Source organism: Peromyscus leucopus, chromosome 4, assembly GCF_004664715.2.
Source record: "Peromyscus leucopus breed LL Stock chromosome 4, UCI_PerLeu_2.1, whole genome shotgun sequence".
NCBI classification, from domain to species: Eukaryota; Metazoa; Chordata; class Mammalia; order Rodentia; family Cricetidae; genus Peromyscus; species Peromyscus leucopus.
The window spans coordinates 134,956,447-134,979,000 of NC_051066.1; the positions used below are offsets into that span (position 1 = coordinate 134,956,447).

Consider the following 22,554-nt stretch of genomic DNA (forward strand, 5'->3'; position numbering starts at 1 on the left):
GAAAGGCACCCAGCTGTCCTCCTGTGGCCTCTGCATACACACAAATGCATGTACCCATAGAAACATGTACATGTATGCATACAACACACACACACACACACACACACACACACACACACACACACACACAAAGAAACAAACAAACATAGGCTAAATTTAAAAAGACTTGACCATCTCAAATGTTGATTAGGATATAAGGAAATTGTTAATGAGAATGTTAATTATAATAACCATTTTGGAAAACAGTTTAGCAGATCCTTAAAAATTTAATAATACATGTATCTAATGACCCTGTCATTCCAGTCCCAATATATAAGAGAACATACATCTAGTCAATGATGTGGATATTCATAGCAACTATATTTGTAATATCCACAGGATGGAAATAGCCCAAATGTCCATTAACAGGTTACTGGGTAGAAAAATTGTGCAGTATTCATATACTGGAATACACTCAATACAAAGTAAAAAACATTACAAAAAGTAGATACATCTGGAAGTAATTAATTATGCCAAATAGAAGAAAGAAGCTAGCTAAATAACTTTCCCCAAAGTAGATATTATAGAACTTATTATATTTTAGGAAATATAGTCCAATCTATTATGATAGCAGATAAGCAGCTCCTCACAGAAGGGAACAAGAGGAATGGGAGGAGGCTTACAGAGGTGCATGAGGACATTTGGGGGATGCTTATATTTATTACCCAATTGTAGCGACAGTTCTCTGAGGTTACATACTTTGAAACATATGTAACTTACTGTGATGGATAATTGAGCCTTCTAAGCTGTTTCACTAGACTTTGTGCAGAGCAAAAAGAGGTTGGGTTTAGGACTTTAAAACACACACGTTCCTTTTCTGGCTATTCCTGCACATTTTACAGTGTGAGTAAGTGCATCCAAGAACTTTGGGTTTTAAGGTGTGAACAACCATGCTAGAGTAATTTGATTTGAGAATGCCACTTTTTTGTAGTTTATCTGTAACAGTCTGTTCCTGTATATAAATAATATTTAAAAACAAGGCCTCTTGTGTATCATATTATCAGATAGGCTCAGTTGCAGGGCAAATGCTTGGCTTAATGGTTCCTGACTAACTGGTTTTGTTCCTTAAATGGACATGCTTAGGTGAAGGTGATGGTTGACTTGGGAGACCGAAAGCGTGCCATCAGTTCTGTGTGCAGTTATATTGTATACCAGTGCAGTCGGCCAGCTCCTCTTCACTCCCGGGATCTGCACTCCATGATAGTGGCAGCATTTCAGTGTCTCTGTGTCTGGCTGACAGAGCACCCTGACATGCTGGATGAAAAGGTGAGCTTAGTCTGTCTTGAAACACCAGGTAGGAATAGAACGGTTTGTTGAGAAAATACCTTTTAGAAGAGAACGTCTGAATTTAAATACAGTGTCATATACTTTGAATGTGCTTGTTTGATTTCAGTAGGACACTTACTCTTTTGAGCATAACTTGAAAACTATCATAATTCGTAGATTTGTTTCCACATAATCCCACAGAGAAATGCTTTAATGAAAGAAAAGACCTTGCCTAATTTTTCTGAAACAGCAAGACTTCTTTTATAAAAAATAATATTCTCATTAATTCTTGTAAAAATTCAAAGTGTATTTTGAACATACTCAACCTCTTTTACCAAGATCTACCCTCACTTCCTTACCTACCTAATTTTGAGATCTTTTTTTCCCTATATTGAGTCCAGTTTGTATTTTCTAGCTACTATGGGGAGTGGGTCCTGCCCTGGAGTACAGTCAACCTCCCACTGATCATGTCATTGCAGAAAGTTGGTTCTATCCCTCCCAGTGGTTATCAGATATGATCACACATGCCAATAGCTCCCCAGCTAGTGATAGTATTTTTTGCCTATTTCCACCGCCTCAGTGCTGGAGCTTTGGTTGAGCAAGCTCAAGCCTTTTGTATGCGTTCACAGTTGCTATGCGCTCATATGGACAACTGCTGGATCTGGAAAAGTCCATTTTTTTTTTTTTTTTTAATAGGATGGCAAACTGGAGATAGCTATTAATGCTACTTGGTTTCTTGTTATCAAACAAAGAAGGGCACTTAATTGTGAATCTGCAAAGCGAGGGCACAGCTTAGCTGTAAACATTACTTTTATTGAAACATTGTATTTCTCACAGGTTTCTGCACTTTCAAATGGGTACAGATATGTAGTCTGTTTTCTCTGCCACTGTACCTTACAGGGAAGCAGGCATAATGAGCTCAGCGACAGTAGAGCTTCCCAATGTCACTGGATATTTAGAAAGATAGAGATCTTTGTAAGTAATATTGTTGATAAAGTCTGAGTTATTTTCATTGTAGTTTTTAAAATTATGATAGCAAAAATTGTTTACAGGATTAGACTTGTAGCCAAGTTTAACACAATGCTTGCTTAGCATTTCTGAAGTGCTCCTTTTGATCCCTAGAACTACATCAACCAGCAGCTGTGATGGTGCCTATTTTTAATTCCAGGTACTTGGGAGATAGAAGGAAGAGCAGAAAGTCAAGGTCATCCCGGGCTACATAATGAATTAGAGACCAGCCTGGGCCACAGGAAAATCTGTTACACAAAATAGTTTTAAATATAAATTATTTTAAGATGCCAATTGTTGGGGATGGTGGCACCTGCTTATAATCCTAGCACTTAAGAAGCAGAGATAGACCTGGCAGTGGTGATGTACATCTTTAATGTGGGAGGCAGCACTTGGGAGGCAGAGGCAGGCAGATCTCTCTGAGTTCGAAGCTAGCCTGTTCTACAGAGCTAGTACTAGGACAGCTAGGGCTGTTGCACAAAGAAACCCTGTCTTCAAAAACCAAAAAAAAAAAAAAAAAAGAAGAAGCAGCAGCAGCAGCAGCAGAGGTCCTGGGTTCAGTGTCAACTTTGTCTGCATAGTGAGTTTGAGGCCAGCCTGAGCTCCATAGTGAGATTCTGCCTCAAAAAATAAATAATTAACCTCTTTGATATATTAGGTAATCTGATGTATCTTAAACCACCTGGGTTTGGTGGAATTACTTCTGAATCTGTTTTACTTATTAGCCTTTCAGGGTTTGTGATAATCCATGGCAATTTTGTGAGCTCTGTAACTGATCAAATTAAAACCTGTCTTTAGTCTCCTTCTGGACACAGAAATTTAGTTCTTTTGATGGAGGTTAAGTTTATTATATTATGATACAAACGTATCTGTTAAAGAGCATTAGAAACTGGAGCTCGGCCCCAAAGCATAACCATTGTTATGGCTCCCTTGTCTTCTCTTAAGTAATGTGTATAAAAATTAATCAGGGTTGGTGAGATGGTTCAGCAGGCAAAAGTGCTTGCCACCAAGTCTGATGATGACTTGCGTGTGATTACTGAGTCCCGTATGGTATGAGAAGAGAACCAGCTCTCCAGAGTTGTTCTCTGACCCTGGCTTGTACACAAACACACATACACCCTCTCTTAAATAAAGTAAATAAATGTGTTTGAAATATTTTAAAAACTCATGCTGTCTTTTCCTCCTTCTAGGATTGCCTTAAGGAAGTACTGGAGATTGTAGAACTGGGTATCTCAGGAAGCAAGTCCAAGAACAGTGAGCAAGAGGTCAAGTACAAAGGCGATAAAGAGCCAAACCCTGCATCTATGAGGGTAAAGGATGCTGCAGAAGCCACTTTAACATGGTATGGAAGCAGCTGCTGAAGACTGAGCTGTAACAGACAGGGCACCAGTGGTCTGTGCTGCTCTGTCTTCCTTGTTCAGCACAGAGTAACAGCCCCTGTAGGGTACTACATCTCCAAACACAAAATGGAACGAAATAGTCTTTTTGTATTCATTCTTAGATCAACAAGAAACCAGAAAGTTGGGATCTTTGTGTTTCCATGCTGGCTGATAACTAACTCAGGTCAGCTCATATTAGAGCCAGGAATTATCTTGGAGCTACTTCTTCCCTTCTTTCATGGCTAAGCCTAGAGATGTCACAGCATCAGATCTGCTACCCAGTGCTGGTCTCTACTACACCTTTTATGTTCTGTTCAGCTAAGATTTTTTTTTTTATTTAAACTCCCTTGTCAAAGCTTGGTAATAGAATCATACAGATAAGTCCGATTCAGTTACTGAATGAATACTATCTGGTTGAGTAGGGAAGATGAATAGAAACACAAAGTCCTTCAATATCAGGTGGATATAAATATCCCCAAAGAAGAGATACAAATCAAATGGCAGGGACCTGGGAGGAGGAAGTGAGTACTTTGAGATAAAGTGAAAGCAAAGTAACATGCTTATGGAGCCACATTGACCCTGACTGAGAGGATGGGCAACATTTGAGCTGTGAGCAGTATCGCAGGCAGTTAATAATGTATGTCACATGGAAACAAGGGGTTGTTTCTTTAAAAGAATGGCAGAAAGAGCTAAGAAAGTCCTTTGTACTTGGTGGATTGGAGGCCTGGAAAGAGGACTGAGTTTGGGCCCATTTGCAGATTGAAGGGACTGAATAAGTAGAGATTGCATAGAGTCATAGATTGTTTGGCTCATTCAAGGATGAGTATGAATGAAAACCTAGGAAAACAGCCACAGGAAGGAAGAGTGTCAGGTTAGTAAGGGCTGGCTTGGAGATTTGTGTGTAAACCAGCTCTGCCTAAGATCCTGACATCTTTTGTGAGTGCAGTGTCCTTTCCTTCTTTGGGTTATATTCAGATTAGTTGGATTTGTTTCTGTTGTTCTTGGGCTTAGCTCATAATTTTCAGGATGCTTGCTTTTCTTTAGAACTGTGTACTCTGGTAATAGCTAAACTTAGTGCCTTTGTTGAGCTTTAGCTAATAGCTAGAAAATTGATGAGGATAGCTATGGCAGCATGTGCTTGTGCAGCACGTGGGCTGGGGGAGCCATAAAGTGCCACAGCACTGGGACTTGATAATGTATCAGGAAGAGGAAGAAGATTAGGAGATAAGCAGGGAGAATCTTGGTCACTAGGAGTTTTTGAGTTCTTTGTGTTGCAGGAAGTTTGTTCCATTCTAGCCTGATTGTTCCTGTGAGAGCATAGTTACTGCTAGGGACTGGCTATGTGCCTGGGCTCTTTCTTCCTCAAACTATAGTTCTCTCAATGGCTCTGTCTTTATTTTTTTTGCTGTTTTGTCTCTGTTACCAAGTCCATCTGCCAGGATGTCTTTGGTTTCCACTCTTGAACAGTACAGAGTTCCATCATGGTGGAGCATGTTCCCAACCAGTTTTTCTGTTCTCTCATAGTTGCTGCTTGTTTGTCGGCATCACCGTTGGTTGTTCTGGTTTGTTTTGATGTTTTTCGAGGCAAGGTTTCACTGTTTCTGGCTGTCCTGGAACTCACTATATAGACCAAGCTGGCCTCGAACTCACAGAGATCCATCTGCCTTTGCCTCCCAAGTGCTGGGACTAAAGGCATGCGCCCCCACAGCCAGCTGTTACCATTGTTTTCAGTTGTTTTTTTTTTTTTTTTTTTTCTCTGATTTGTATCTCTGTCGTTCCTCATGAGACCAGCAGCAACTGAGTCCAATACACTTATCATTGTAAGGACTTCACACTGTCCCCTGAAGCCTTAGATAGTATTCTGTACTAGGTCACCTCACTTCTTGCATGGTTTCTGTTTCTAGTCTTTTAACTCTTCCTGTTTGTCTTGCACTCTGTGGTTAAACTCTTCTTCAACACCATTTCATCCTACTGCTTGAGTGATTAAAAACCTTGAGTAGATCTCTTGTTTCCTGCCATGTCTGAATTCCGGTGGAGGGCCAGGGAGGTGCTCCCACCACTGCTCCCTAGTACTCCCTAGCCATCGTTTGGCCACTTGTAGTGGTGAACTGGGCATGTTCATACCTGCTTATGCATCTCTCCTGTATTTCAGGCAGTGTCATATACCGTTCCATGCTCACAGTAAATCTAGCTACTTGTACGAACCTCCTTTTGTTATTCTGATTTTTGAAGGACAGTGTTTTTCACCTTTACACTCATTGTCTGCCTGTCTCACATAGTGTTGTGTTCCATATTATCAGAGTCATACTGAGTTTATTTGGTACATGCCAGTCTGTCTTCGATAACATTCATAAAGTATATATTAACTTGTTGGGTTTCTAAACCATGGCATATTAAAGTATAAATTCAGAATTCGTGCTCTTAGAAGTCATTTCAGTGGTCCTGCTGCTTAAGATGCATTTACTAAAAGCTTACTTTTAATTTGGGTTTAAAGTTTAGCCCCTAAGATTTCCCACTTCATTTCAATTGTTAAAAGCTTGATGTTCTATATCAAACTCTCATGTTAACTTGTTCTCATTGGTTCTTGTTCAGACTTTTGGTAGTAATTCTTTCTCCAGGCGGCAGCAGTATACAGAGATAATGTTTATGTTGCTCTGGTTCCTTTCTGCTAGTGCCTTCATGTGGTTTTCGTATTACATGGATTTGCATGCCTTGATCGTACTGTCACTCAACTGGTATAGCTTTGAGCATGTATCTTTCACAGGTAGATAGATCACTGAGGACAGTGTTCTACATGGGATCTGAATGTTTTCAAACTCCATAGAACAGTGTATTTCATCATCCTCTGTTGGGAGATAGCAGCAAGACTTCAAGCACTGGAGAGTCGTATTACGTTAACTGGACTCTTGAGTCTTTGCATGTTTCCTTTTCTTCTGTGCTCTCATCCTGTGCCTGTTTGTTTGGAAGTGTTGAAATTTCTTTTTGTAGGATCTTCCACATCATCTGTAGTCTTTTTAAATCCCAGCTCTTATTCTGATATATGATCTCTGCAGATTAAGTTTTAGTCTGTCATAGGGTTTTTTTTTTTTCTTAATTATTTTGCCTTCTTTCTTCCCTAAGATAGGGTCTCACTGTGTAGCCCTGGCTATCCTGGAACTCACTCTGTAGACCAGGCTGGCCTTGAACTCTCAGAGGTCCTCTTGCCTCTGCCTCCTGAATGCTGGGATTAAAGGTGTGCACTACCATACCCTGCTCTTTTCAAAAACAAAGCAAAACATGTGTGCATGGGCATGTGGGTGTTGGAAGACAACTTTTGAGAGTCTTTCTCTCCTTCTCATGTGAATTCCAGGAAATCCAACTCTGGATGTTGGAATTGATAGCAATAGTCTTTGCCCACTGAGCCATCCTACTGGTTCTTGTTTGTTTTTGAGGCAGATTCTCACTTTTTAGTCCAGGCTGGCCTCAAATTCATTGCAATCCTCCTGCCTCAGCTTCCTGGATGTTGGTATTACAGGCATGAACAAACATTATGAGCTTGTTTTCTATGTTCTTATCAGAACACTGCTTATAGAAAGCAGAGGTTGAACCTCAGAGTATATTAGCAGAGACTCCTTGGAGATTCACAAGGACTTTTAATCTTTATCTGCAGGTTTATCATGACACAGTCAAGTACTTGTCTTAATTTTAGAGATGTTTACTCGAGTGACTCCAGTCTACTCACTTCCGGGAAGAGAAAGAATGTGGTGAGGCTGGTAATGATTTCATCTAATCAGCCTAACCTCTTCCAGAAGCCTGTTTGATAACATCCTAGATCTTACATGGAACATGACAACAAGCTTACAGGCCTGTGTGCTTTGTGACATCTCTCTCTGTTCTTAGTACTAGTCTCCTGGGCTGGCTCGTGTTTTCCACAGTCATTAGAGTACTGAACTTACTGAGTCCCTCATTCCTTGAGTTGTTGCAGTCCTGCACTGCAAGGAAGCCATCTGCTGGGAAACAGTGCCTTCCATCATCAGAGATCTTAGCTGAAGAGTGGTTGATAAATGGTGTCAAGGGTTGTGGAGATGACTCAGTGAGTAAGAGCACTTGCTGTACAAGCCTGAGTGCCTGACTTCAGAGCTCCAGTACCCATGTGAAAAACTAGACGTGGCTGTGTTCTTACCTGGAACCTCAGTGCTAAAAGGGAAGGCAGATCACTGGAGTTTATTGGCTGCTAGCCTGGTGCCACATTCATTAAGAGACATTGTCTCCAGGGATTAAGGTAGGAACTGATAGAACAGGACACTTCTTGTCCTCCATATATGCACACCCTATGTATGCATACAACACATATGCAACACACATTCATGTGTGTACAGATAAACACAAATGTGTTGAGAAATAGTTTTCTGTATGAGGTGCACATGAAAGGCCATGTTGATATTACATGGTAAAAATTTGAGCATCAATTTCTTATTATAATGAGGGTAATAAAAATGGAAATAATGATGGTATCTATTTCATATGGTTATTTTGAAACTATATGATAAAATGTATACAAAGTGCCTAGAACAGTACTTGACACAAAGAACTAGATGAGTTAAATTCATTGCTTATATGCATAAATCTTTATTCTCTCTATTTCTGTGTGTGCATAAGTGTATACACACCTTGTATACACATGCAAACATTTCTGAATGGTAAGTCTTGATCAGTGGAACTCTGCTTTATAAAGTATTTGTGTCATAGATTTCTTTATGACAGTTTTGAGATTTAACTGTTAGTGCCTCAGATTCCTTACCTGAAATGAGGATCTATCTAGTCCTGGACGTGCAGGAAGAAGGCAGCATGCCCTGGGATTTGGCTTCTTAACAAAGGACAATAGAGGCAGTTGCAGCAAAGTGCTCAAGCTGACTTGACCCTGAGTTTTCTTTCTAGCTGGGAGGGAACTGGGATCTAGGAACCTTGCACTAAACAGGTGTTGGATGTGGCCTGTCCCAGAAAGAAGAGTGGTCCTTAGTGAGGCATTCATTGTTGAGGGCAGTTCCTAGGACAGTTGAAAGCTGTGGCTATTGTTACCCTGCATCTGGGAGAGTGGCCTTTCATTCTTGGGGTACAGATTCTACCCAGCCTGCCAGGGTATTTTTTGCCACAGGGAATAAATCTGACCTGTGAACAGGAAGCATAGCTGTGTTCACTTAATTCAGAGGAGCAGAAGGATACATAGATCCAAGAGGTAAAGTTAGAGTTTTCTTTGGGAATTAATTGTTCTTTATTCCATTCTCCATAGTATCATGCAGTTGCTTGGCGCATTTCCTTCACCCAGTGGTCCTGCCTCTCCTTGTAGTCTGGTGAATGAGACCACTCTGATCAAATACTCCAGGCTGCCAACCATAAACAAGCATAGTTTCCGGTACTTTGTCTTGGATAACAGTGTCATCCTGGCAATGCTGGAGCAACCGCTTGGAAATGAGCAGAGTAAGTTGTAGCACTCTTAGCTTTCTCTACTGTTCAAACAGTGTGTTCTCAGTTCTCTCAGGGAAGCAAAGACTGTGAATTCCAAATAACTATTTGTCAGAAAGACTTGAAGCTATAGGATAACATCACTGAGAAACAGGTCTAAAAATAGACTGTGCAAATGAAGTAGAACTGTTTAAAGATTCTTTATGTGTGCTTGAAAGAGCAAAGTGTCTCAACTTTTATGTAAAGTTTACCTTAGTGCGATATTTTATTTTTACTATTTATAAAAATCATTGCCATTCTGTCTTTCCTTGTGAACCTTGGATCCTGCCTCTCTATCCCTTTCCCTTCACCCATCATTGTTCTGTTTCAGTTACTACTACCCACACAGGCTAGAAAGTTGAGAAGTCATCTTCACTTCTTCCTCCTGTTCCTTCCTTATATCATTAGTCTCAGTGTCTCTACCACCCCAGTGACTCTTGAATTTTCCCTCTGTATTCCTCCCAATATATCTAAATGCAAGGCCTTATTAATTTCTTACATTGATTTGTTGCATTTTCTTTCTACCTGGTGTGATACCCCGTTGGCAGTTCAAAAATCTGCTTGCCCTACCACTGCCCTCCTTGCACCATAGTGTTCATCCTTAAGCATGTAGATGTGATCTGCTGAAAAAACTTCAGTGATTGTTTATTGACAAGACATGCACTCTCCCACAGTTAGGAGGCTCACAGAGGGTGTGTGATTTGCTTAGGGTAACTTGAGAAGTATATAACTAGGATTCAAATTCAGGTTTTCCAAACAATACTATTTTCTGTTGTCCCACCACAGTAGGACTTCCTCACTGACTAAAGCCACACACAAAGGTAAGCAGAGTCCTGTACAGTTTCTGTTGACTATAAGCAGGATGTCATAATTCTACAGAAAGAGAGACCTAGCTCTGATAGCAATAGAAGGATACTATTTCCATCATGTTATGGTTAAGGTTAGTGACGATATTATGAAATAGAATGGCACTATTCATCACTGTCAGTTCTACCTTCTTTACCCCAGAGCTAAGGCTTGCCTGGCTTTCTCTCCCTGCTGCCTTCTTTTCAGTATTCCACCACCCTCCTACTCCTAAGCCATCTGCTGAACAGCCTGCAAAATCCTTTCGAATCCTTCAAATCCCTTTAAGCTTCTGGGTTCTCTTGCAAGTTTTTTTTTTAGGATTGCCTTACTCTTATTCCAAGTAATTTTACTGCATAGGTAGTCTACAAAAATAAAATAAAGAATAATTTTATAAGTGAAGAACATTTTGTTTATTGAAATAGTTAATAACAGAAGAAATGAGAGCGTTTGACCCACTTTAATTCCCATAATGGAGACAAAGAAAGGGAAGAAAAAGGATCCTGAATTTTTACATGTCTCCATCCCTGAACTTCCGCTGGGAGGAAACAGTGTCTGCCTGTAGTTGCAGGACCCCAATCTATGAGCAAATGTATGTCAACACTGCACATAGCCAGCCTGTTTTCTTTCATAAAGTTCTCTTCAACATTGGAAGTTTAAGAGTGTTTGCCATGATAGATACCATTTCACCAAAACATATGTGTAGAGGTCTGTGAGGATGTGAGGAAAGTAAAGTGGAGTGGTTGGTACAGAGTGGGGTAGTACTAACTCATGGACCTTAGCTGTGGCATTGCAGTTGAGGAGGCACCGTGCTGGGGCTTTGATCATGAAATGTTCTGCGGGATAGCAGGTTGTATATTAAGTGGTTGTTATCTGAAGTAAAAATTTTTACACATCCATTTTATTCTAGATGATTTTTTCCCCTCTGTCACTGTGCTGGTTCGGGGAATGTCGGGAAGACTTGCTTGGGCTCAGCAGCTTTGCCTTTTACCCAGAGGAGCAAAAGCAAATCAGAAGGTACATCAGAAGTTACAGTGTATGCGAGAGTACATATACATGGGTGCATATGATTGTGTGCGTGTGTGTGTATCCATGTGTGGGAGTGATTTAAAGGCTAAATAACAGACCAACAGAAAGTCAAAGGTTACATGTTTCTGATCCCTAGCAAGGTCCTCTGTCAATGAATTTACTTAAGAATCATCTTAGGAACCTAGACTTCCAGGTCTACTTAACTCCTTACAGGTACCTGTAAGTCAAAGGTAGTTTTCCAAAGTTTTCCTGGTGATGCTGATGCTCAATTAGGAATAAGGACTACTATTCTAAACAATGGTCCCAGGCATTTCTTTGCAGCTTTAAAAGTCAGATGCATGTCATATATGGGAAAAATTTGAGAGGTCTAACATGTAGGACTTAGTTTCACATTGTTTTGCATGATTCATTTTTATAATTGTATAAAATAGCTACTATGCTATACAATTTACTGCAATATTTTATAGTATTTGAAATTATGTGGCTATTTTCTGCTTGTTGGAAAGTTCAGATAAGAAAAGAAATGTTAAATCACTTGTAGTCACTTTTCAGTGAGAGCTAGCCATAGTTTGATAGTTCATGTTTTACTGAGTTTTCTTCAAATCACTTTTCTTTCTGTATATAATTAACAGCTTAAAGAAATAAGCATTTGGTATACTGCTTTTTAAATTATTAATTGGGGGGGGGTTTGTTCGAGACAGGGTTTCTCTATCTAACAGCCCTGGCTATCCTGGAACTCACTCTGTAGACCAGGCTGGCCTCAAACTCACAGAGATCTGCCTGCCTCTGCCTCCCAAGTGCTGAGATTAAAGGCGTGCGCCACCACACCAGGCTGGAAGTTTGATTCTTAAAAAACTCTAAACTGCCTTAGTCGTTAACTTAGAATTGAATGTGGGTGACTGAGGTCTGGGCACTAGAGGTCTGCAAGCTATTTATTAGTCATGAAATCTATAAATTGACAAACATTTTTAGAAAAATGAAATTCAGTACATAGTGTATAGGTTTCTTACTTGTACCATTAGTATAGCATGTGCAGATTCTTGCTGAGCATTGGTGATATGCATGCCTTGGAAAATAGATAAAATAGATGCATTAAAGCAGACCAGGGACATGACTTGAAGACACACCATCACAGGTAGTTATTGGATTATGTGTAATATCCATAATGTCATTGTGTTATTTTAACAGCTTTTTGTGCCAGAACCTCGTCCAGTTCCTAAAAATGATGTTGGATTTAAATATTCTGTGAAACATCGACCATTTCCTGAAGAGGTGGACAAGATTCCTTTTGTAAAAGCAGATTTGAGCATTCCAGATTTACATGAAATTGTCACCGAAGAAGTAAGACAAGCTACTATTAGCTCTTTCTAAAAGGATAAATGCAAACATTTTTAGATGGTATATGTAGTCAGGAATTGCCTTTAGTGTTAGGGAGGAGAGGCAGAAGATGACTTGGGTCTCTGTCATCTGGACGTGGACATGTCCGAGGATGGGATGTGTAGATTTGGGCAGTTGTTAAGAACTAAACATCTTTTAGAGACAGGGTCTTTGGCTGCCTAGGCTCTTCACAATAGGTTTCAGTAGTATATGATAACATGATCAAACTCTGGTAGTAAAGGCATACATTTTGATAGTACAGGAAGTGTGATTGGGATTGGAGAGAAATACAACCCTTGAAAGTGGTTCACATCTGAGACTCAGAAGCATTTGCTCATGTGTGATCTAAGTAGTTAAGGTTGAGGTGGTTGTATAATTAAGCCAGTTTATTTAGAAGTATCTTCACATATGAGGGGGTGAAACTTTAAAATAGGATTGACCAAAAGGTAAGGAATCATATGGGTAAGTTTAAAACACAAGGATAGATTCTGTTGGATGAAGATAACCATCCAGGGCTCCAGTGAGAAAACAACTCTGCCCCTCCAAGAGCAGAGTTTTAGTGTCTTTTACAGCCAGGAGATGAAGAAGCAATTGGTTAGGCTCTGGGGAAGAATTTTCAGATATAGATCTAACGTTGAACCATGTTTGTTTAATTCTATGCTCTTATGTTTAACTGAAACATATTGTTGACCAATAAAACTTAGCGTTTTCTTTGTTGTGTTTTACTTTAATTTTGTTTTAAAATTAAAAGAAACTTAACTTCATTGTAAGGGAATCCTCTAAAAATATCTGACTCATTTCAGTTAGAAGAGAGGCATGAAAAATTAAGAAGTGGTATGGCCCAGCAGATTGCTTATGAAATACACCTGGAACAGCAGAGCGAGGGAGAATTGCAGAAGAGAAGCTTCCCTGACCCGGTTACGGATTGTAAGCCTCCACCTCCTGCCCAGGAATTCCAGACAGCCCGCCTTTTCCTTTCTCACTTTGGATTTTTGTCCTTAGAGGCATTAAAGGTAATTTTTAGGAAATTCTATGAATAAATGTTTTCACAAATTAACCACTGAGCTATAATACTTTTATCAAAATGAAGAAAGGTTTAAAACAAGTGAACAACAACAACAAAAAAACCCAGCTTACACTTATTCTGCATGAAGGTCAGTGGAATTCTGAGCTGCTGTTGTGGGTTCAATATGGGCTCCAGGACAGGGCACCTGTGAAGGGACTGCTTCAGTGATATAAGTCCAGCTCTGAATTGGCTCTTTCATGGTACTCTTTAAAAGAATGAAGCTAATTCTGTAGTACTCTAAAATTTTCATCTGTTAATTTAATATGTTTGGTCTTTGGTTTATAGTTCTAAGGATTGAATATAGGGCCGTGCACATGCTAGGCAAACACCCTGCCAGTGAGTTACATCCTCAGCCCCAATTCTGTACTATTGTAACACAAGCCATACTTATATGTTGTCTATGTTTTATAGTTGGTAAGATTAGCTAATCGTGGTAGCTTGTGCTTATCATGTGGAGACAAAAGTTCAAGACCATCCTGGGCTACATAGTGAGAGCCTGTCTTTAAAGAAAATTAAAATAGACTGGGGCTATATGCCCTAGTATTGTAGATAGTAGGTAGGTAGATAACTTACCTGAAAAGTGCAACTGACCTGACCATAGGTCATTTAATTTTTTTTAGGAAAGTAGAAAGACATTGGTGTTCAATTTCGATTTCAGTATGTAAAGAGAATATATTTTATAATATAGAAAATAGTTTGAGATGTGTATGGCAAACATAAAACCTCTTAAAATGGAAAAGGAAAGAACCAGGCTTGATGGCACATCTTTAATAATCTTCCTAGTGTTTGAGAGGCAGAAGCAAGCAGCTTAATTTCTTAGAGGCCAGCCTGGTCTACAGAGTGGGTTTCAAACCAGTGTATAGTGAGACCATCTCCAAATAAATTAAATAAATGCAAAATAAAAGATCAGATAGTACAAAACAATAGATATAGAAGTAAACAAGGAAGGCACAAAACAAAGATCCAGCCTACAAATCATCTGTGATATTCCTAGTGGAGTAAATTATCATAGTAGAAGCAGTAAATCAAAATATTTGGCATGAAAATTATTAAATCCTTTAATTGCCTTGTTCCTGAGAGTGTAGTTTTTCTATTCATGTTAATATTTTAGAATAATTAAGGTTTTAAGAAAATAATGTTCATTAAAAATTTTTCTACCAGAGTTTAAGAAAATGTTAGCAAGTTACAAGTTTATTTTTATGAATCTTAGCATATTTCTAATAATTTAAATAAGATATTACATACTTTAAAGGACAACTGCAAACCAATTTTATGAATAAATATACAAAAGTATTAGGATACTAACTGAATTCTGAGTCAATAGCATGTTAAATGAATTCTCTTACAACTTAGTATGATTTGTCAAAGAATGTAAGGAGAATTGATTATTGGGAAATATTAGTAAAACTACTAAGAAAATAATTTGACTCCATCAAACAAAGTAAATCAAGATTTTGTAGAACAATATTGATCTGATCTTAATAATACCCTCAAATTTATTCATGGTATGGGTCCATACCTTAAAGGTCTTTGAAGTGTCAGCCCCTCCAACAAGTTAGAGGCACCTTTTGTAAAAATAAGGTAATTTATACCTTGACCGTATGGCAGTATATAACAATGAGAAATTTTCAGACAGTGAGTTTTTTAACTTTTGCCCTAAAGTCATTGTTGATAAATAAATGTTGAGGAAGATTTCCACCTGTGGAAACATCTTACACTACAATGGGAAAATGAAGAAATAAAAATGAAAATAAGCTACATAAGAGATTTCATTGGAAAGGAGACAGTTTGAAGGGAGTATGACTTCTTAACTGGGTAACCATCAATAAAATATTTAAAATAAATGTGTTAAGTTAATGGCTATTTGTAAGATCCACCTCAAAGTACAATGTGATTGATGAACTCTTAATGTCTTAGCTGGGAGAGGTGCATGTGCAAAGGCCTGTGCAAACAGTTTGATCCTGGATCCCACAGAGGTAGAAAGCTGACCCCCAAAAGTTCTCCTCTGACCATCACATAGGTGCATGCATACACTTTACAAAATAAAAGAATAAAAATTTTAACTTCATTGTGAAGTTAGGTGTGGCAGTGCACACTTTTAATTCTAGCGCTCTGGAGGCAGAGGCAGAGGCAGGCAGATTTCTGTGAGTTTGTGGCCAGCCTGGTCTACATGGTTGAGTCCTAGTTGAGGCTACATAGTGAGATCCTATTTCAAAAATAAATAAACAACAAAACATATACGCACACAACCCAAGGAATGTGAAAATATTCCATCTGCAGCTGAAATACTAACACGAAATACATGTACCTTAAAAAAAAAAATAAAAAAACTTTGTGCAAGAGCTATAGGAAGAAACTTAACAGAAGAACACAGGTATGTGAACACTGCTCACATGGTATCTACAGCATGCCAACATCCACAGTTCCTCTTCCACAATTTCTAAGTAAAAGAGGAAAACTGGGAGGTCTGACTTTATTAATTTTTTTTAATTTTATTTATTTCATGAACATTAGTGTTTTGCCTGTATGTATGTCTGTGTGAGGGTGTCAGGTCCCCTGGAACTGGAGTTATAGATAGTTGTGAGCTGCCATGTGGGTGCTAGGAATTAAACCTTTGGAAGAGTAGTTGGTGCTCTTAATCTCGGAGCCATCTTCTCCAGCCCTCTGATTATATTTCAAGAAAATTCATTGAGTGGCAAAAATCTGAGCACACCTTTAATCCCAGCACTTGGGAAGCAGAGGTAGGTGGATCTCTGAGATCAAGGCCACCTTAGAGAGACCCAGACCAGGCAAGGAAACATCATAAGACCTCATCTCTAAAAATCAAAACGAAAACCTCTGCCTTGAATTGGCATGGAACTGTTTGTAATCTTCTCCTATGACTTGTCTTCCATTTGTATCAGGAAGATAATATCTGTGGTCAGTGTTTCCCAAACCTTGATAGGAATTTTAAGGATCATATTAACAGATCAAGCTCAGAACCTCTACTGTGTGAAAAAGAGTAATTCTTACACCCTGGGAGTGGCTTTTCTAAAATAACAACGAAATCATAAACTGAGTAAAACTTGGTTTTGTTAAAATTTTATTTTGCAAGATCAAAGAAGGTAAGGGATTAGAAGAAAAATGAAACAAAAATGAATTTGGAAAGTTAATGGATTTTGTATTTTTTAAGAACTTTTAGGTTCTTGAAATATCATGGGTTGTGTGTGTATGCGTGCATTGGCATGTGCATGTTACCATGTGCAGAGTCCCCATTGCCACCACAGATCCCTGTAAACACTGGTCTCTTCTATTTCCTGTGTTGTTTTGCCTGTTCTAGAATGGCACATGGTTGGAATCCTGTAAATGCAGTCTCAGGCTGTTATTTTTCCACTCACTTATTAACAATGCATTTAAATTCTTTCATGTCCTTTTAGGATTTATTATGTCATTTATTTTCATTAATAAGCCGTTTGTTTATTCACCTATTGAAAAACATCTTGGCTGCTTATATCTGTTGGCAGTTATGAATAAAGCTGCTATAAAATTCATGTCCATCATTTTCTGTGGTTAATTAAGCTTTTCTCTCATTGGGGAAAAATACCAAGGTATGCAGTAGCTACATTGTATTTAAGACAGTATGTTGGCAAGAAACTGTCACTTATTATCTTCCAAAGTAACTGTAGTGTTGCATCTGTGTGAGCAATGGGTAAGTTTTTAAAATACATTTTAAAAAGCTCTAGAGGGGCTGGAGAGATGGCTCAGCTTTTAAGAGCACTGGCTGCTCTTCCAGAGGACACAGCTAGGAATGCCCAGCACCGACATGGCTGCTAACAACTCCAGTCTCTAGAGTATCCTATGCCCTCTTCTGGTCTCATGGGCACCAGGCACACATGTGGTGCACATTCATATATGCAGGCAAGATGACACATGTAAAATAGTTAAATCTTAAAAATTTTTTTTTACATTTTGTAAAGCATATTTTCTAGAGCAAACAGGCTCTCAAATTATATTCACACTGTAACATCAGTTGTCTGAAGCAAATAATAACTTGAAGCATAAACACACTAAGTAGTTTCTTTAGGATCATGGTTATACTCCTGCTACATTATAATTATTTATTTATTTTTTATTAAAATGAGAAAATGTGGGTGTGGTGACAAACATCTATAATCCTAGTACTTGAAAGGCTGAAGCAAGAGTGTAAGTTCAAGGACATCCAAGGCTACATAGTGAGTTGGAGGCTACCCTGGCTGCCAAGCTATACTGAGACACTGTCCTAGAATGGAAACTGTAAATGCTGATTTATAATTGGAGTAATGTGGTGATAACAATTGCTCCTCTCTTGTGTGACAGGAACCTGCAAATAGTCGTCTACCTCCTCACCTCATTGCACTCGATTCTACCATACCTGGGTTTTTTGATGACATTGGGTATCTGGATCTCTTGCCATGTCGTCCTTTTGACACAGTTTTTATTTTCTACATGAAACCAGGTCAGAAAACAAACCAAGAGGTAAGAACTCGGAATTTCCCCCCTCATCTGTGTTATAAACATACAAGACTTTTATGTCAGCAGTTTGTACTTGACATGAGAATTTTGTATTTATGCTCAAGACTTGTTTCATCTAGAAAGTGAACGCTCATGATTCTGAAGCCTAGTGTCCTGAGCCTTTCTACCCTCAAGAAGCATGGCTAGGTAGGAGTGAGTGTGGATGTGGATTCCTTTTCCTTAAGGAATTTGTACTCCTAGGCCAAGGAAACTAAAACAGCTGAAGGTTAGCCACAGGGAGCCAGAGCGAGGCCTGAAGCTTCAGAGTAGGACAGCAGTCTTCAACATTTCCTGATCATCTTCCCTGGGGCTCCTGCCAGGTAGAAGTGAGCAGCAAGCAGGCTTTCTCCTTACAGGTAACTACACTAAGCCATTTCAGCCGAGGTAAAGCATAAAACATGATGGAGGAAGGCACAGTTGGATATGGGTTACAGAAAAGACTAAGAAGGTGGAGAAGGAATGTATAAGTAGGTGAGCATGGAGAGTCAGAGGAATGGCAGGGGATCTGAAGTTTCTGTTGGAAGTAAGTAGTGAAACAGGCTAGACGGTGGCTGTGACTAGAAGAGGGTCAGAAGACGTTAGGGTGCTGTGACCAAAGGATTCGAATTGCAGTATCATTACCCTAAGTCATTAAATTAATACACCACCCCTGTAGAAATTGACCGGCGTTACAGAGTGTTTCAAATTGTGCATTAGTGAGCTGCTAAAGAGTTCATGAGAAAGTTCTTTTCCTTCTCTTACTGACTCAGCACACACTCATTAAGTTTCTGCTTTCTGGTAGGCTCCAGGGTTACTGATAAACAGGATCTACGAAGTAGGCCATAGAATTATCTAAGGGAAGGCAGACCCTGAAGAAGCACTTATAGCATGTTAACAGGGGTGTTAAATTTTGCCTTAGGAGCCTGAGAGACCTAATCTGATTTTAAGGTTCTGAGACAAGGCCATTTCAGCATTTTCTGAATATACACTGACTACAGCATAAATTCTCCAGAGGTAAAGAATATTTGCATCTTTATGAAATTCATCATGGTGCCAATATGCTTGGAGCTTTTGAGAAGGGAGGATGGTGGCAACCAGCAATGAGACTTTGTGTTATTTTATTAGAACCCCAGTAAATATGATTAGTATGACTAGGGTGTTGCTCACATGAAAGTATGGGGCAGTTTTTCTCCTGCCTATAAAAGACACAGGCCCTGAGGCACTGCCTAATCCATTGTTTCCTTGAGCTTCTGGGAGCTGTGGGTGATCAGGAAACAGTAAAGGTTTCTGGAGACTTCTTAAGAATGTCTGAAACCTTTCTCTTCCTAGTCAGTGGAGATTAATTTATGGATGCTAGCAGGTGGTAAACTGCAAGGTGCATTTGAATCACCTATTGCTTCTTGACTAAATTTTCTAAGTTAGTTAGTTACAGACTTCACATCTAGCCAGGCTACAGTGTAAGATCAAAGCTTCAAAGAAACCTGGGGTTCTATAGTGAGATCCTGTTTCCTAATACCAAAGGAGGGGCCGGTGTGAGGATCCTTGGATAAAGGATCTTACTGTTAACCAAGTCTAGTGGTCTGAGTTGGATCCCTAGACCTACAGGAAAGAGAAAGTGACTCCTAGAATTGTGTTCTGATCTTCACATGCTTGCTGTGGTAATTTGCACACTCTTGCACTTTCTCTCACTCTTTTTTGCTCTCTGGCTCTCTCACACAATAAATAAATAAGTTAATCAGTGTTAAAGAATCTGAGAGCTATGGGTGAATAAAACAAATATGCTTATAGAGATTGATTCTGTGTACAAAAGAAGATTGTGACAGTGACATACAATAGACTGAGAAGTAGTGGCTATAACTTCCCTGTTTTTTTTCTTTTTTTTTTTTGTTGTTGTTGTTGCTTTTCCCGGTGTGTGAGCAGGGTGTTGCCATCAATTAGTATTGTATAAATGACTAGAGATTTATGGATGAGCTCTTCAGTTATCTGAAAAGAGCCTTTAAATATGGCCATTTTAGGCGGGCGGTTGGTGGCACACGCCGTTAATCCCAGCACTAGGGAGGCAGAGGCAGGGCAGGCCTGGTCTACAGAGTAGTTCCTGGACAGCCAAGACTGTTTCAGAGAAACCCTGTCTTGGAAAAAAAAAAAAAAAAAAAAAAAAAGGAGAGAGAGATTCTCTACCCAGATTTTGTCAAGTAGATAATTAACACCATCATACTGTGACAGCCAAACATATCTCTAGGCTTACCATTGTCATTTTGACCTCCAGGTGAGAATGACTATTTAATTTTTTCTCATATTTTCCTGTCTATTTGTGTGCCTGTGCCCATCCACATGCCATGGTATGTAGATGGAGGTCAGAGGCCAACTTGTGGGACTCCGTTTTCTCCTTCCATTATGTGGGTTTCTGGGATCAAAGGCAGGTCATCAGGCTCATTAACAAGCTCCGTTACACATTGAGCCATTTTGCCAGCCTTAAAACCTCTTGAGAATGAGGGTTTCCCCTCTCTGGCCAGTAGGAGAGGGACCTTCCTGATTACTTTGTTTTCCTGTACTGCCTGTCTTTGGACTAAGGAAACAGCATTTTCATATTCATTTATTAGTTATACTTAATCTTTACTGAATTTGCAGGAGGCTTGTAGTTTTATTCTATTTGTCAAGGCTGTTACTATTAGCATTTAGGCATCTGTACTGGCCTGCCCTTAGGGTCCTGACAGGATGTCCTCGGCTGCAGTCACTAAGAGCGCCCCCTGTGTGCATTCACTAAGTTTCCTTATAAAAGGAAGGCCTGTACACCTCCCGTCTTTTTCTCTTTCTCTTCCTTCACTCTCATCTCCAGGGACTGGTCTCTGCCCCTTCTCTCCCCTCCCCTCAATAAATCTCCCTTGTGGGCCCTGTTGTATGCTGTGACTCCTTCCTGCTCCACACCATTTTAAAAATACAACAGTTAGCACATACCTGTTTAACATTTCTTATTAATAGGCTGTTAACTGTGATGTCAAGGACATTGTACATTTTGTTTATTTTTAATAAATAGGCCTGCCTCAGTAATTGTCTTGCCAGAGGGATAGCTTAGGATTTTACTTACATCGTCTGGTATAATCTTCACAACTGTCATTATCCTTACTTTGCTATGGAGAAACAGACAAGGGCCAGCCAGTCCAGCCAACCAACTCCAGAACACACATTTTCACTGTGGTCCTGTATTCCCAAATTCACTCTGAACTGGGCCTTGATTTGTCAAAAGTATCAAAGCTCATTAGTTTTTGTGTGTGTTTTTTTTTAATATGTCCGTGTATTCCCCTCATAACTGATGCTTGTTGTGCCTTTCAGATTTTAAAGAATGTGGAGTCTTCCAGAAATGTTCAGCCACATTTCCTAGAATTTTTGCTCTCCCTTGGTTGGTCAGTAGATGTGGGCAGACACCCTGGATGGACAGGACACGTGTCTACTAGTTGGTCAATCAATAGTTGTGATGATGGCGAAGTGTCTGAACAAGGTAAAGCTCGTGAATAGCTGTTAATAGTTTCTTGTTTGATTACTTTGTCCCTCTCCTCTTTCCCATGAACCTTTACATTTTAAACAGATGGTATCGAGGAAAAGTCTTCTTTCCCCAGTCCTAGTCTTCATGGGTCACGTTTAGTTTGTATATTCTTCTTTTTTAAAGTTACCTATTTTGTGTAGGAGGGTTGGGTAAGGAGGGGAGTGCGTGAGCCTGTGGATGTCAGGACAGCCTGAGGGAGTGCTCACTCTCTCCACTGTGTGAGTTGCAGGTATGAACACAGGTCAGTGGGCTTGGAGGCAAGAGCCTTAACCTTCAGAGCCCTCTTGCCACCCCTGATTTGTCTAGTTCTATAGATACTTCCTCTGTGTGTGAAAGTTGTAATGGTAGGGTAAACTATTACTACTGTGCTGATGTGTTCCGTTTTATATGTGAACAAATAGAGCTTCCTATAAAATGTTAATAAACCTAAGATACGTCTAATAAACAAACGTTTCTGTTTAATAAATGGTTTTCGCTACTAGATTTTTTTTTTTTTATTTTGAGAGAGAGAGACTCTTTGTGTATGCCAGGCTAGCCTGGAGCTCAGAGAGGTCAGCCTGTGTCTCCCTGTCTTGGGAAAAAGAATGTTTGATAGACTGTAGTCTGCATCTATCTCAGGTTTCTACCCATCTCCACACAGCCTTTGGAGAATCTGTAACCAGGCAACAAGGAGCAGTACAGACTGAAACTTGAGGCAGAATCGAACTCACGTGTTCTTAGGCTCCTTAGGTTAAGTGAGTAATCTTCAGCATTCTTATCTCAAGATATACTAGCTCAGAATTTCCCTTCAGCACCATTGTGAACTGATCTCTAGTTTCTTCTAATTTTTACTCGTTTGAGTAAGATATTTTGGGATTTATCATAATTTTAATTTCCATGTACCCATGCTTGATTTTATGTATACATTAAATTTCTATAAGTAGAATTAATAAAGAATATGCACATTTTCATTTTTATAATTAGGTCACTGAGCATGGTAGGGCTTTTGTATATATGGTATTGGGAGTTGAACTTAC

At 39.4% G+C, this 22,554-nt stretch overlaps 1 protein-coding gene across 12 annotated transcripts in view; it reads left to right on the forward strand.

Moving 5' to 3' along the window:
* The window catches only part of Ralgapb (Ral GTPase activating protein non-catalytic subunit beta), an 87,576-nt gene that overhangs the window by 47,741 nt on the left and 17,281 nt on the right, over nucleotides 1-22,554 (forward strand). For all 12 annotated transcript variants that reach the window (XM_037205401.1, XM_037205403.1, XM_037205402.1 and 9 more), the window contains 8 exons: nucleotides 1,123-1,305; nucleotides 3,504-3,655; nucleotides 8,962-9,149; nucleotides 10,927-11,033; nucleotides 12,234-12,386; nucleotides 13,226-13,435; nucleotides 17,824-17,982; nucleotides 21,328-21,493. In XM_037205401.1, the coding sequence (XP_037061296.1) occupies nucleotides 1,123-1,305; nucleotides 3,504-3,655; nucleotides 8,962-9,149; nucleotides 10,927-11,033; nucleotides 12,234-12,386; nucleotides 13,226-13,435; nucleotides 17,824-17,982; nucleotides 21,328-21,493 (1,318 nt within the window). The remainder of the gene's footprint in view (nucleotides 1-1,122; nucleotides 1,306-3,503; nucleotides 3,656-8,961; nucleotides 9,150-10,926; nucleotides 11,034-12,233; nucleotides 12,387-13,225; nucleotides 13,436-17,823; nucleotides 17,983-21,327; nucleotides 21,494-22,554) is intronic.